This window comes from Physcomitrium patens, chromosome 13 (genome assembly GCF_059467195.1).
Source record: "Physcomitrium patens ecotype Gransden chromosome 13, ASM5946719v1, whole genome shotgun sequence".
Lineage (NCBI taxonomy): Eukaryota > Viridiplantae > Streptophyta > Bryopsida > Funariales > Funariaceae > Physcomitrium > Physcomitrium patens.
Window position 1 is genome coordinate 9,440,036 of NC_143422.1, and position 15,211 is coordinate 9,455,246.

General features: G+C 35.6%; 1 protein-coding gene across 1 annotated transcript; it reads left to right on the plus strand.

Moving 5' to 3' along the window:
* Positions 1-576: 576 nt before the first annotated feature.
* On the plus strand, positions 577-3,525 carry LOC112290760 (lysine histidine transporter-like 2). The gene is made up of 6 exons (XM_024537417.3): positions 577-804; positions 1,491-1,657; positions 1,762-2,151; positions 2,242-2,753; positions 2,883-2,974; positions 3,110-3,525. The coding sequence occupies exons 1-6, from the start codon at positions 772-774 to the stop codon at positions 3,275-3,277; spliced, it is 1,362 nt and encodes a 453-aa protein (XP_024393185.1). The 5' UTR covers positions 577-771; the 3' UTR covers positions 3,278-3,525.
* Positions 3,526-15,211: the final 11,686 nt, after the last annotated feature.

Here is a 15,211-nt window from a genome sequence, read left to right on the forward strand (position 1 = left end):
CACACAAAAGGCAAAAAGACAGTTTGTTGCAAGTATAAGTTCCCAGTATTCCTGAAACTTAACTTGAGCTTCATATCAAAAAAACAAAACATAACAACAACAACAACAATTTGATTAACTACTATTATTAATCTTATCACCAACAACATCATACTAAAGCGGAAAGACATAAAAACAAAAAACCAATCCATACTTGCAACAGGATCATATTTCCGAGCCACGTCACGAACCGCCAATCAGGGCTCACCAGGTTACGCGCCGAGGTGGTACCAGCCACGCTGAACGGGAGAAGAACCACCTAGGCCCTTTTACTGTGCCCGTTACTTTGACGCGATACTTTTTAAAGGCGACCCCGGCTAGTTTCGGGAACTTTTTTTTTTCCCATCCCACTAAAAAGGCCGTGTGGATGCCGCGCTCACACGCAGTGGGAGGGATGGAGGAGGCAGAGGTGGGGGGAAAGGGGTTCAGCGAGGGACTAGTAACAGGCCCACAACGGGTGGGCAGAAAGAGGTGGGCCTACAGGATGACTTCCGGTTAAAACCAGCGCGCCCCACTAAAACTGGGGTTCATCGCCATCGTCGCTTCCATTCCCAGCTCTCTATCTCTGGTTGGGTGCGGACCCGGCTCTTGTGCTCCCTCGCGTGATCCGTCTGCGTTGCCTCTTTGGCTGCAGTTTAGCAGGTGTCGAACACGCCGATGCGAGCCCGAGGTGCACGAGTGTTATAACTACAGCCCTTGTCACGGTCGTGCTCTTCTTCTTCCTCCTCTACCATGGCCAACCCATCCACGCGAGAAGCGTTCCAGGTACTGAACCGTTGTGTGTGTCGTCTGAGTGAGTCCGTGCTGCAGCTTTGGTGGGGCGGTGTGTTGCTGTTGGATCGATTCTGGTTACTGCTCTCTCGTCGGCGTGAAGGTGTCGCGTGGAGGACTGGGCATGTTGTGTGTGGGGGGTGGTTTCGTGGATGTTGATGTGAAGTGGGGAATTTGGGTGGATAGTCGGTGACCAGCTAGTAGTAGTCTTCCGGCGCGGACAGTTGAACCTCGCTGCGTGCATCGTAGTGCCTGAATTTTTTTATCCAATTGTTCCGCCTGCCTGTTTTGTTAGTCCGCTAGTGTACTGCCTCAACACTTTTGTGTTCAATCTATCGCCTTTGGAGGCACATGTGCACATGTCAGTCGTCCGGTAGTGCGAATCAGCTGCTTTGCACATGTACACCGTAGTTGCGGTGGTTGGTTCTCCACCAACTTCTCGCCCTGTCCTTCCCTTTCAGAGCTTGACTTTGGCTTCATAAGATTACGTAACCTCCCTTCCCCCCCTATCAGAAACACTTGTGCTTATAAACTTCACACAAGATTTCAGAAACATTCTATAAATCCGATTACCTTTGTTATTTTTAATGTCCATGTCGGTGGAATTGGTAGCGAGCTGATTTGTCCTCGCTCTTACTCCGCTGACAATCGAATGAATTGGCACTATACATGGCGTTCAGGAGCACATGCAGGAGAATGGACACAAGAAAGTGAAGACTGTCGACGAGTGGCTGCCTGTGACCGGCGATCGCAAAGCCAAATGGTGGTACTCCGCCTTCCACAATGTTACCGCAATGGTGGGCGCCGGAGTGCTGGGATTGCCCAACGCCATGGTCTACTTAACATGGTGAGGGCTCCTCACGTTTTGTCTAATCCGTCTCAGAGTCACACAGTTTCATGTTGCAGTTTGCGGCAGTGGGCACAAGTAACGGAATGGCTATTCACATGCAGGGGACCGGGAGTGGTGGTGCTGGTGGTGTCGTGGATGATCACGCTGTACACGCTCTGGCAGATGGTGGAAATGCACGAGATGGTCGAGGGGAAGCGTTTCGATCGGTACCATGAGCTCGGACAGGAGGCATTCGGACACGATCTGGGCTTGTGGATCGTAGTTCCCCAGCAATTAATCGTCGAGGTCGGTGTCGATATCGTGTACATGGTTACAGGCGGAACGTCACTGCAGAATTTCTACAAGCTTGTGTGCTCAGGCAACTGCCCGATGGCACACCACACAAGTGCCTGGATCGCAATCTTCTCGTCAGTGCATTTCGTTCTGGCGCAGTTGCCGAACTTCAACTCCATTGCCGGGGTCTCCTTGGCTGCCGCTATCATGTCCTTGAGGTAATTCGGTCATTGAATGCTGTTGCAATCGGCATCAGGTTGGTCGGTAGTATCGACAACGACTCCCTTAACCTATCGATTTGTGTGCAGTTACTCGACGATCGCGTGGGCCATTCCAGCTTCCTACGGCCATAGCACACCCCTCGTCGGCCCCGTAAACTACAAGCTCCCGGTTCAGTCTGTGTCAGCGCATGTATTCAATGCCTTCAACGCCCTTGGGACCGTCGCATTCGCTTACGCAGGCCACAATGTCGTCCTGGAGATTCAAGCCACGATCCCCTCCACGAAGGAGCGGCCCTCCAAGATCCCCATGTGGAGAGGCGTGGTGCTGGCCTACATCATCGTTGCCATCTGTTACTTCCCCGTCGCGCTCATTGGCTACTGGGCTTACGGCAATCAAGTCACAGACAACATCCTCGGTTATGTCGGTAGGCCGAGGGGGGTCGTGGCCATGGCGAACCTCATGGTTGTCGTTCACGTTATTGGAAGCTACCAGATCTACGCCATGCCTGTTTTTGATATGTTAGAGTCTGTTCTTGTGAAACGCTTCCGGCTTGCTCCCTCCAGGAAGCTACGGCTCGTCACTCGCTCGCTCTACGTCGGTGAGTGACCCACGCAGATCTGGCGTCTTTTTGATAATTACTCGCTGACCATCTCCGTAGCCAAGATTGATGACCTTAAATCTCCCCTCGTGCAAACATGAGATGTAATGCTCATCGTTAATGGTGCAGCTTTTACTGCGTTTGTCGGTATGACGTTCCCCTTCTTTGGAGCTCTTCTTGGTTTCTTCGGAGGATTCGCCTTCGCTCCTACAACATACTTTGTAAGAATCTAGTCTACCGACTCAATGTTGCAGCTCGTTATTCTTAGTGATCTCTTTTCCTTTAAGCGCTCGTACTTGTGTAGTGTTTGACTAGGAATTGAAGCACTTATCCAAGTGTTTGTGAAATTGTGGCAGCTGCCGTGTATCATGTGGCTGTGCATCGTCAAGCCCAAGGCATTCAGTTTCTCGTGGATTTTGAACTGGGTCATCATATTCCTGGGAGTGCTGCTCATGCTGGTTTCGTCCATCGGAGGTTTGAGGGCGATAATTGTGTCCGCATCAACCTACAAATTCTACGAATGAGCGATCATCTGGATGGTGGATAGGCTCTATCAATCAAGATGGGGATTACACCCACATAAAACGAAAGTCGTGATCTTAGATAGAATGCTGGACAGGTTCATCGCAGCGTGTACATTACTTGTGAATCATGGTTTCGTTGCTTCCAAAGGATTGCTTTTACACTTCTGTAAAAGCATAATGCAGCTCGACCCTTTGTAAAATGAAAAGCAAACGTTTGGCCTTGCTGCCCTGCGAACCTTGTGAACGAACTTATTTGTCTCCATTCCATGTGTTTCGCGATTCGCAATTGCATTGTATTGCACTTGCATAGAGGGTTCTGTCAATGCATATGTGCCCTTGCTTAACCTCGTTATGTCATTGTTCGAAGTGGCATGGCCTTCGGCTTTTTGTACTGATATTCTGTTGAGACTGACTCCCTTTCAGCTTCATATCAGAACTTTGGACTTCATTTCCCAACTTCAGACTGATCTGTGAACCCGTTCTTGCACTCCTAATCGATGAAAAAAGTAGTACATTGACCTCGCTGTACACGTGGATTTGCAATTAGTCAATCATGCATGGCAGCGTTCGCTTGCTGTTTGTTCGAGTGAATTTGAGAACAGCAGGATGTGTGAAGCACGATACATACAGAAACTATCCAAGGATATCAGCAAAGAGCGTTCGGAAATGTGGGTTCCCACCGCAGTGGACTCTAAACTCTCCCGGTTGTGGCATTCGCAGCGCGCAACTGTTTCCTTGCATGACAAAATCGCAGCTAATGTAATAAAGACAAGTGAAATGAGGGCCATGGTTCACAAAACGTAGCAATTATTCAACATCCAAAAGGATATACGCCAGCAATATGCATCAACAGTGGTACATTAGATGCAGTGAACGGATTTGATACTAAATCTCGCATGGGCTGGAGGAAAATAGCATACCGACTGCTCCGACCCAGTTGTTTCACTTCCTGCACTGCTTGGAGCATTCAAGCATTGCTTCCTTATGTCGATGCACTTGGTCTAACAATTTTTGCATGCTCCAAGAAGTTTGGATGGAAAATACTGCTTGAAGTGATACTGCGTGATCAGGGTGGAGCTAGAGAGAGAGAGCTTTAGGAAATTCTAGAGGTTGTAGAGAATAGATTTATGTTTAAAGAAAGAAAGAAAAGACCATAGTTGGATTAGGATTTTAAGATGGTTACTTATGTTGTTTGTGGTTAGAATTGTGGAAATGAAACCGTGGAGGACAATTCTTGATTGTATAATTGGAGCAGTAAGGTTTTGATTGAATTAAGAAAAATAATAAAATATCCCAAAAACTCTAAGCATACACAACAAGTTGAGTACCATTTAACAAATTCTTGTGGTGAGGAAGTGTTTTTTTACTTTCTCTCATAATTATGTTAGTTTTCTATTACAAAGTATGATTAAATTTGACAATACATACAAAAATATGTAATTATAGCAAACTTAGTTGGAAGAAAAATTTTTATTCTTCTAAGCTTATTCTTCTTGATGGTTGGTCTTTTAGATACTTAGTGGAAAACAAATATTTTTAAAGGAGAAAATCTACTATCAAATCCATCTTTACAAATGAATAAATAATAATATAAATATATATATATATATATATATATATATCATTGTAAGTAATAAAATCATATTATATCCAAAATTTACTTCCTTGAGAACTTGAGGGTTTACAAAAGAACAAACATATTAGATTTATTAAAAATCATTACAAATAATAGTATCACATCAAAGTCATCATTAATTTATGTTATAGATTCATCTTCTTGTTAAATAGAAATAATTATTCAAAGAGTTTTAGAGAGCCATTTTAGTATGCAAAGAAAAAATGAGTGATAAATAAAAAAGACTATCATAATAAATAAATATAAACCATACAAGAATTGAATTTTGGAAAGCTTACAAATTTAAATTTTACAATAATAAGTCACAAAAGTTCAAAATATCCACAATTGGAATCATAATTGTGATGTATCGAGCAATTAGTCAACAATAAAGATATATAGAAAAAAATCTAAGTAGTAAATAATATAAGAACATCAAATTTATTAATAATTAACAATAAAATTTGGAATCTACATCCAATTATGACAAGAGAATATGGATGTATTAATAAAAGAAAATCTACCAAGTTTTTTGTGATTTAGTACTTGCATACTATTTTCTTGTCTATTTTACAATCCAATATCAACATATAAGGTAGCCAATCTATTGTTGACCATCCCTTCATTTTCAATCTACAAAGGATCATATTTCGGCTATGTTGGCAATCTCTTATCTACTAAGTTTGACATTTTAAAGTCAACAATAGTTTGGGAGCCTTCCAGAAATGAATTAAATTCTAATTAAAATAAATTTCTAGTGACTAATAAAAACTAATTTTTGTATTAATAGAGCTGGATACATGTGGCAGCTGATTATGGATTTGCAATTGCTTTGTTTATATTTATGCTATAGTTGGTATGAGTGCTTCTGATATTTAAAATTACATTAGCCATATGAAAAAAATCCATACATAATTGGTTGTAAATAAAATGAAGATAGCTTGTGTTTCTTCTCCACAAACAACCAGTCAATTTCAATGTTATATTAGAAGAAAATCACATTAAATAAGAAGAAATTTTTGTAGTCTTGATATTTTGATTGCTTTTGATTATCTATCTTTACCATTCTAATGTGCACCACTACTATGTATATTTCTTTCCAATTAGCCCATAACTTCACAGTGTCTAATTAGCTCTTAACTTTGAGTTAAAAAATGATCCTTCAGTTGGTTTTTTTCTTAGAAATTCAAACTGATATTTTTGTAATCAAGGAAAGTGGGTGCAGAGAAAGAGGAGGGAAAGGAAGGAGGGAAAGAAGAAAAGTGTCTATGTCGGAATATTAATTTTGAGGGATCAAATTTTTGCTACAATTCTATATTATTGAAAAAAGCCCTAGAGAGGTAATTAATAAAAATTTAAAATATAAAATATAATAAAAATTTAAAATATAGAATATAATAAAAGTAAAAAAAGAAGGTGAGTGCATGTCATGGATATGCATATTTATTTTAATAATTACCTATATGATTAGCTAGAAGTAGATAAAAGTAGATTAATTTTATAATATGTTATAAAAAAAACTTTTTAGAAGCTTCATAGATGTATTTTCTATTTTACACATATTTATAGTTGATTAGTATGTTATGTTAGGGACCATATATAAGACAAGGATTTAAGACCAAGGAATGGAGTTAATTAGACATTAAAACAACAACTAGATATAAGACAAGAAGGTCTTGGTTAGATCACAAGAAGCGAGTTGTTGAGACTAAGGATTCCCTCAGCCTTGACTCCTATATATACTAGGTCCTAAAAAGCTTCTTGAGAAGTTTTTGTGAAGCTAGAAAACAAAATAAGCCTAAGATTCTTCTTTAGCAACTTCCTAAATCATCTAAAGCCTCCTAGAACCTTCTAAGATCTCCTATGACCTTCTAAAACTTTCTTAGAATCTATTGGAACCTTTCGAAACCTTCTAGAATCTCCTAAAATCTCCTAGAACCTTCAAAAGCCTTCGTAGAATCTATGATATCTTCTAGAACCTTCTAGAACCTTCAAAAGCCTTCGTAGAATCTATTGATATCTTCTAGAACCTTCTAGAACCTTCTAGAATCTTCTTTAGTTGTATGTTCATGACATCATTTCTTCTTCTAGCTTTGACATCTCTGAGAAGCAATGTTGTAGTAAGTTAATATATGCATAAGAAGTTGAAGATCTGTCACATGGTGTTAGCTATATATTCCAGTTTTTTTTTGCGAGGTAAATGGTTCATAGGCCCTTGTAGCCATCAATAGTGCCTCAAGCCTTCTACTTGTGATTAAGCATAAACTTGGGTATTTTCATTATGGAATTGTTCTACAAACACTCCTTCTAGATATCCTTTATAGGCAGGTTCTATCTCAAACATAATTACCAACAACCTATTACTAGGTATTTCTTGATGTCTTCATGGTTTAGATAGTTCTTTATCTTGAGATCATTTCCGCAAGCTACTTGGTTGAGATGGTATGACCGGCAAGGCATCTATCTCTTGACTATCCATATCATATAAAGTAGACAAGGCTAAAAGAATATAAATAGGCTATGGTCATGAACTCAAACTATTGACTTATATTATTCTAAATATTTCACAACTATCACTTCAAAGGTTGCATCCTCCCCTTCTTTATGACGCTGTCATGTTGTGACACAATTATATGGTGAAAATATGACTAAAAATGATTTTTTAATTAATATTCTATTATATTAGTCCAACAAGAATTCAAAATATTTTAATAAGGCTTTTATGAAAGCCTCTTAGCCTATTTTCTTATCTTAATAGCAAGTAGTTAAAAGTTAATTAATATTTTTACCTTATAGAATATAAAAACTCTTTTATTACCTTAGAAAGGCCATAAATTGATAAAATCAAGGTAGAAGAGATAAATAGTTGGTATGATTGATACTAGGATTAAGTTGACACTAGGATTGGGCTAAAAAATCCTTAAGATAGGTTAGATTGATACCTCGGGGTTGACCATTTCTAAGACAAGGTTGAAATCAGATCTTTGGTCACTAAATTGACCGCTTAGGAAAAATTAAGAATTCATTTGAAGATTGGAAGTTAGAATTTAAGAGCTAGCTTGAAGCGCTTTCTAGAGGCATAAGGATTATTTTTGTAGGATTTTTGAAAACTTAAAAATTATTGTTCAAAATCAGGGTTTGTATTGGTGATGTGGGTTTTATATAATATAATTAGGACTAGCAATTTTGGCTAGTTCATACAATTGGAGTAACATCGATAGTTCAAAAATTTGAAACTATTTGAATTATTAAATATGCTAAATTTATACAAAATTTTGTGATAATCTAACAATGTGGTTTAGAGATATTTGGTTTTTAGCACAAGAGGGTTTTAGAAGTTGGCAATTTGGAATTGGGTAGGGTTTCTATGATATCTAGAGTTTTATTAGTTGAATCAAGGTGAAATTTGGCATGGTATTGAAAGACTTGAAGATCAAGTTGCATACCAATTTTGAATCAAAGTTAATGGTTGAAGAATGAAAAATTATTGCTGGGATTTTTGCTTCATTCTTCAAGTTGGTGGCTCAGTTATATTAGTGCAATTTTTGGAGGTTTTCTCACAATCTAAAAGTTGGATTGGACTGAAAATTCTTAAGCGTATAGAAGACTTGTATTAAAAATTGCACAAAAAAATTTACATCAAGTGGAAGGTCAAATTAGAAGTTACAGCTTGTTAAAGCTCATTGATTAAGATTGGGACTTATAAGAAAAATTTAAATTGCTTAAATATGAAAGTAACAAGATATTGAGATTTATATGTGATTAAGGCTACTAAGAAGAGTATTTTTTAGCACTTATGAATTAGAATTTGAATTATATTCTTCTCATATGGATGAAACCTATTAGGCTTTTGGATGTTTATGAAATACAACCTCACCTTCCACAGCTAAGTGCCCAGTGCATTTCCAAGCAAGATAACATATAATACGATAACGCTAAGAACTAAAAATCTTTATGGTAAAGCCATCTTACTAAACTATTATTCTTCATTTTGCCACTTTTGGTTTGAATGGATGTTGTTGATAGAACCTTCGAACCTTCATTTGTGCATTTATAAGGTTGTCAGCTGGTTCCCATGTGTAATCGTTGATATCATATCCATGCCAATGGACTAGATATTCAAGCCTTTTATGTTTTATCTTTGAAACTAATACCTCTTCTACTTCAAATTCAACATAATCATTGATTTTAATTATAGGAGGTGGTGGTTGTCTTTGACCTAATATGTTGAATTCTTTATACCTTTTCAAAAGTAAAACATGAAAGACTAGATGAATCTTCATAGATGAAGGTAAATCCAAGTGATAAGTTATATAATTAATTTATTTCTGAATCACAAATGGTCCTAGCTTTTGATAGTCTAACTTATAACATAACGTGTTGGTTTTTATATTGCACCAAAAAAGCCATACTTTGTCACCAACTTGAAATGAAGGATGTTCCTTCCTCAATTCATCCGCTAGTAGCTCATAATGTTATTGAACTATTTCTAGGTGAGTCTTAATAGTTGCTTGAAGTTTGGCCATCTTTTTATAAACTCCTCTGTTGTTGGATTTGTTGACTTTGAAGGCTCTATCATATCCAACTTTGAATGATGACCATAATTTGAGTAGGATGGCATTTGCTGCGTAGATACATGGATTGTGTTATTATATGCAAACTCCACCAATGACATATAAAAAGTCCAATCATCTTGTTGATAACTGATGGTACATCTCAAATATTGCTCAAAGATTTGATTGACCCACTCCAATTGGCCATCAGTTTGAAGATCAAAGGTAAGAGAAAGGTTGATGTCAACTTTAAGAAGCTTAAAAGGTGCCTTTTAAAACCTTGATACAAATTGTGATCCACAATCAGACATAATGTCGTCTAAAAATCCATAGTAATGATAAACATTTTCAATAAAGAGTCTTGTCATCTCTTCATCAATAATTGACTTTTTGCAAAATATAAAATATGCCATCTTGGTCAATCGATCAATAACTACAAAGATAGTATCAAATGAGTTTGATGGTGGAAGATCTATAATAAAATCTATAGAAATAGGTGACCATGATTGTCTTGGAATAGGAAGGGGTTGAAGAAGTCCATATAACTGATGTCGAGGGTTTTTTGACCTTGAACAAGTATCACATGATAGTACGAATTCTTTAATGTCCTTTAACATTTTAGGCCACCAAAAGTCTCTAGATAGAAGTTCCAAGGTCTTGTTGAATCCAAAATGTATCACTACAAGAAAGTCATGATGTGTTTGAAGAATGCACAAGCAAGTTAATCCTTCAAGAATGAACAAATGTTCTTCAAAGAATAAGATGTTGTCTTCATACTTAAATTTAGAAGACTCTTCAGGAAGGTTGTTGAAAAAATAGTTGATATTAAGAACAAGAGGGTCCATGTTTGAGGCTTTATAAATTTGATTAAGAAATGATAAATCTACAAGGATTGATATATTGATTGCTCAAAGGTGAAATTACTTAGGTTTTAACAAGATTATCCATTATTGATCATATGCTATCTCGTCTTCTTTTGGTTCAAGGTAGGAACATCTTTATAATATATTTAATAATCCTTATTGACTCTCAGATCAATATGTGATGCAAAAGTCAAATCATGATAAAGATATATTCTAACGTCCTTGGTGACGGTTTAATATTTAGGCTGACATGAAGTATTTAAGATTCTTGTGATTTGTATATACAATCACATGTAGAGACGAGCCTTCAAGAAAGTGGCTCCATTCTAGGAAAGAATCTATGATAGCAAATAACTCTTTATTGTCAATTTTATAATAAATTTTTACTACTGAGAATTTTTTAGAATGAAATGCAATACGATGAAGTTTTTCATCTTCTCCATATTATGACAAAACTGTTGCCAATGCAAAGTTTGAGGCATCGGTCTCTATAAAATAGGGCTTATTAAAATGTGGATGTATCAAAATTGGAGCTGATGTAAAAGCATCTTTTAAGCTTTCTCTACTTTGAGGCTCCAGTCAAGTTTGTTTTTGCATGTCAACCACATAAGTGGAGCTGCAATCTTGGAGTAATTATTAACAAAAATCTTATAGAAGTTTGCAAATCCAAGAAAACATTGGACATCATGTATAATTTTTGGCTTTGTCCAATCGATGATTGCTTGTACCTTCTTTGGATCCATAAAAAGGCCTTTGTTGGAAATAATATATTCAACAAATTTGACTTGAAGTACATGAAATACATACTTCTCCAGTTTTGCATGTAAGACACTACTTCATAGTTTTTCTAGTATAAGGCGGACATATTTTTTGTGGTCTTTCAGATTCTTAGAAAAGATCTGAATATCATACAAATACATCACAACAAAGTTATCAAGATACTCACAAAATATGTCATTCTTTAAGTGTTGAAATATAGCTGGAATATTAGTAAGTCTAAAAGGCATGACATTGTATTCAAAATATCCATACCTAATGCAAAATGTTGTCTTCCATTCATCTCCCTCATTAATATGTACTAAGTTCTATACGCCTCATAGATCAATCTTTATAAAGAACTTTGCTTAGCTAAATTAATCAAAAAGTTTAGATATCAATGGCAATGAATATTCATTCTTTACCATGATTTTATTAAGATTGCAATAATTGACACACATTTTTAAGGATCCATCTTTCTTCTTAAATAATATCGGAGCACCAATTGTTGACTTGGAATATCAAATAAAATTCTTAGCCAGATTTTCCTCAATGTATTCTTTTAAAGTCGCAAGCTCATTCTGGGATAAATTATAGATGGATCCAAATAGTCATTGAATACCTTCTTAAAGGTCAATTACACAATTATAAGGACAATTCTTTGGTAGGATATCCGTTGTCAGGGTAGAAGGAGTTTGCCTCAAAAAATCACTGGATTCTTGGCTATCACTAATTACTCAATCAAATCTTGAAATAAGAAAGACCAAGTTTATATGTATATATATATATATATATATATATATATATATATAATAATTTTAGATGCTATTATACTAAATATATAAATCTTAAGTTCCCAAAAATATCCAAAATATGATAAAACTCCTAAATCCTTAAATATTCTTATAACCTATTATTTCCAAACTTTAAAAACTCATATCTTCTACTCAGAACGTTCAAACACATTCAAATTTTACATGAAGTACTAATGTACTTGTAACAACTACTATAACAAATTTCAATTGCAAATTCATTGCGGATCTAAAGATATCACCAAAATCCTAACTATAGCTTCAAACCCTAGTTTTTATACACCCACATGTAAATTTCTTCATATCTCACAAAATAAGCATTTAAATACCACAAAATTTGTATTTATAGCTTTTTAACACAATAATCTATCTTTTCCAAAAGGTTTGAGCAAAAAATTCATCCAAAAATTTAAAATATGGCTTCAACCATTACTATGAATAAAATCACTTACATACTGCCTTTGATTTGGATATATTGACTTTAACTTTCTATTACTTCTTTATCCAAATTCAAAATTCATCAAACAATATATGAAAAGTATAGTCAAAGAATTACTCTCTTCAATCTTAGTTGCAATTTCTTTGTTGTTCTCCGTATACGTATGTTATGCTCCAAAGAGTGATACTAAGTATGAAATTGACACCTTAACTTTGAGTGCCAATAACTCCTTCATAAAAACTCCAAATCATACAAAATTTGTACCCAATCCATATCTAGAAATCTAAAGTTGATGACTCTAGTCTCTAAAGCTCACATAACATCAAAAAAAAAAACCTTAATTCCTAATAGGGCCTCGGGCAGCCTCCTTGAAGTCCATTGGGCATGGCCTTTGATCAATAAGAATGAAGATCCCCAATCTTTACCTTCATCCATCCATGTCTTTCTTTCATCCCTCCGAATAAGCCTCCTACTAGTTAAGGTTTTCATCTTTAGACTCTAATCTACTCTCAAGGCTTCATACTAAACATTTAGGTCCTATAATTTTTTTAAATGCTATAAACAAAAAAGATAAAATTTAAAATAAAGATTTTTAAATCCACTCTCTTTAAATCCAATTGTAGATTTGCATAGACAGCAAGTATAGTACTTCTTTGGCTGCCTTCACAAATGCTCTAGCTTCAATAAATAAATACTGTTTAAATTTTGGCTTGTTGGGTGTTAAAAGCTTTTTCATAGATCTAGGGGTTCCATGATCTACTAGAGGAAGTTCTAATTTTTGTGATACCTAATCTATCTATGGATTATATTTTTCAAGCCATAAGAGTCCTAAAATGACTAGATTTGATGGTGATTTAATGACATTGAATACTACTTGGCTCTTATGGCTGTCAAAGGTTATTTCTAATGGAATTGTTTCATGAGTGACATTTCCAGAGGATAAAGGTCGACCATCTATTACTTCTACATGTATGGCTTTGGATTTTTTGACCATGTAGATTTTCTATGATTTAGAAAAATTTTCATTATTAAAACATACAAAAAGCTTCCAAGTTAAGTAATGTATGATAATCTAGGTTAGTGACTCCTAACCATATAAGTATAGTTAACATCAAGAAGGGCTGGCATAGAGTATATGATCTTTTTTGATTTGTGATAGTCAAGAATTCAGCTGCACAGTCCCTATTGTGGCTGGATGCCCTCGTTTTCTTGCAACGCTTTTGATGATGTGATTAAACTCTTCATTTGATATTTACGTTGGTATTTCTTTGAACAATTATTAATCTTATGGCCAAGTTTTTCACAATATAAGCATAGGCCAAGTTTCCTTCAATATTTTTTTTCTTATTCAGAAAGAAGTTTAAAGCAAATTGCATCAATCTACATATCTTCTACTTTCAATTGTTCATTAAAATTTGGTGGTAAAGAAGCTGCAGAATAATTGATGTATACATGTGGTATAATTAAAGAACGTGTATCTTATCGTTGTCTAAATAAATGGTTATTGCACTTTCTAACTTAACTAATAGCTTCATTGAGTGTTAGAGGATCTGACATAGACAACAATAAGTCCTTGACATTATTTCTTAATCCCCAATAAAATTGGCTCATCAATGCATCTTCTCTCCAATTTATATCACATGGTAATTGTTGAAAATCTAAGGCATACGTTGATGCAAAGCAATTTCCTTATTAAAAGCTTCGAATTTTAGTTGTTGAAGAATGAACCTTATCATGTTCACCAAATGCTTCTGCAAATGCTGCCAAAAATGCTTCAAAATTATACAGTATATGAGAATTCTTTTCAAATAATCAAGCAAATTAGGATAAAGCTTGATCCGAAAACAAGGTTCCAACCAAATCAATACAAGAGGCTTTAGTAGAATATCATTGATTTTGAAGCAAGGTGATTAGTCGTACTTGGTTTAGAAAGCCACAAAATTTTGAGTGGGTGCCATCAAATTTTTTTGGAAGATTGATCCTTGGTTCTTTTGTTGTTATTGTTGTCAGATCATTGCGTTAAGTGGATGCACCTTTCATATTTGAAGTAAATATAGTCGTTTGAGAATTTGAAATTTATGTTTTGATTTGATGTAGTAGTTGAGGCACTCCAACTCCTTAACCATTATATATGGTCATATATAATTCTTCATTTTGCTTCGACAAAGTCTTTGTCTTAATCTTCAACGCTTCAAGAGCAGTAACAATAGAATCTAACTTGATCTCTTTTGAGTGTGTTATATTGACTTTTCTACCTTTTGCTATAAAAAATCAGATAAATATCTACCTTCAAAAGAAAAAAACCTAATCTATGATATAAAGAAAAAAAAACAAAAGAATATTAAAAAAAGAATAATATTAGTCTAGGAGAGGATAATCTATAATCTCTAAAATACTATAGTACTTCCAAGAAGAGAATTAATCCACTCTCTATGAAGATAGACTAATTTCCTAATATTATTTTATGGCAGTCTCAACAAACTATTAGGAACCATATACAAGACAATGATTCAAGACCAAAGAATGGAGTTAACTTGATATTAAAACAACAACTACATATAAGGCAAGAAGGTCGTAGCTAGACCACAAGAAGTGAGTTGTCGAGACTAAGGATCCCCTGAGCCTTCATTCCTATATATATTAGGTCCTAAAAAGCTTCCTAAGAAGTTTTTATGAGGCTTGAGAATAAAGTAAGCATAAGATCCTTCTTTAGTAACTTCTTAAATCATCTAAAGCCTCCTAGAACCTTCTAGGACCTCCCATGAACTTTTAAGACTTTCTTAGAATCTATTAGAATCTTTTGAAATCTTCTAAAATCTCCTAGAACCTCCTAGAACTTTCAAGAGTCTTCTTAGAACCTACTGGTACTTTTTAAAATCTTCTAGAACCTTCTAAA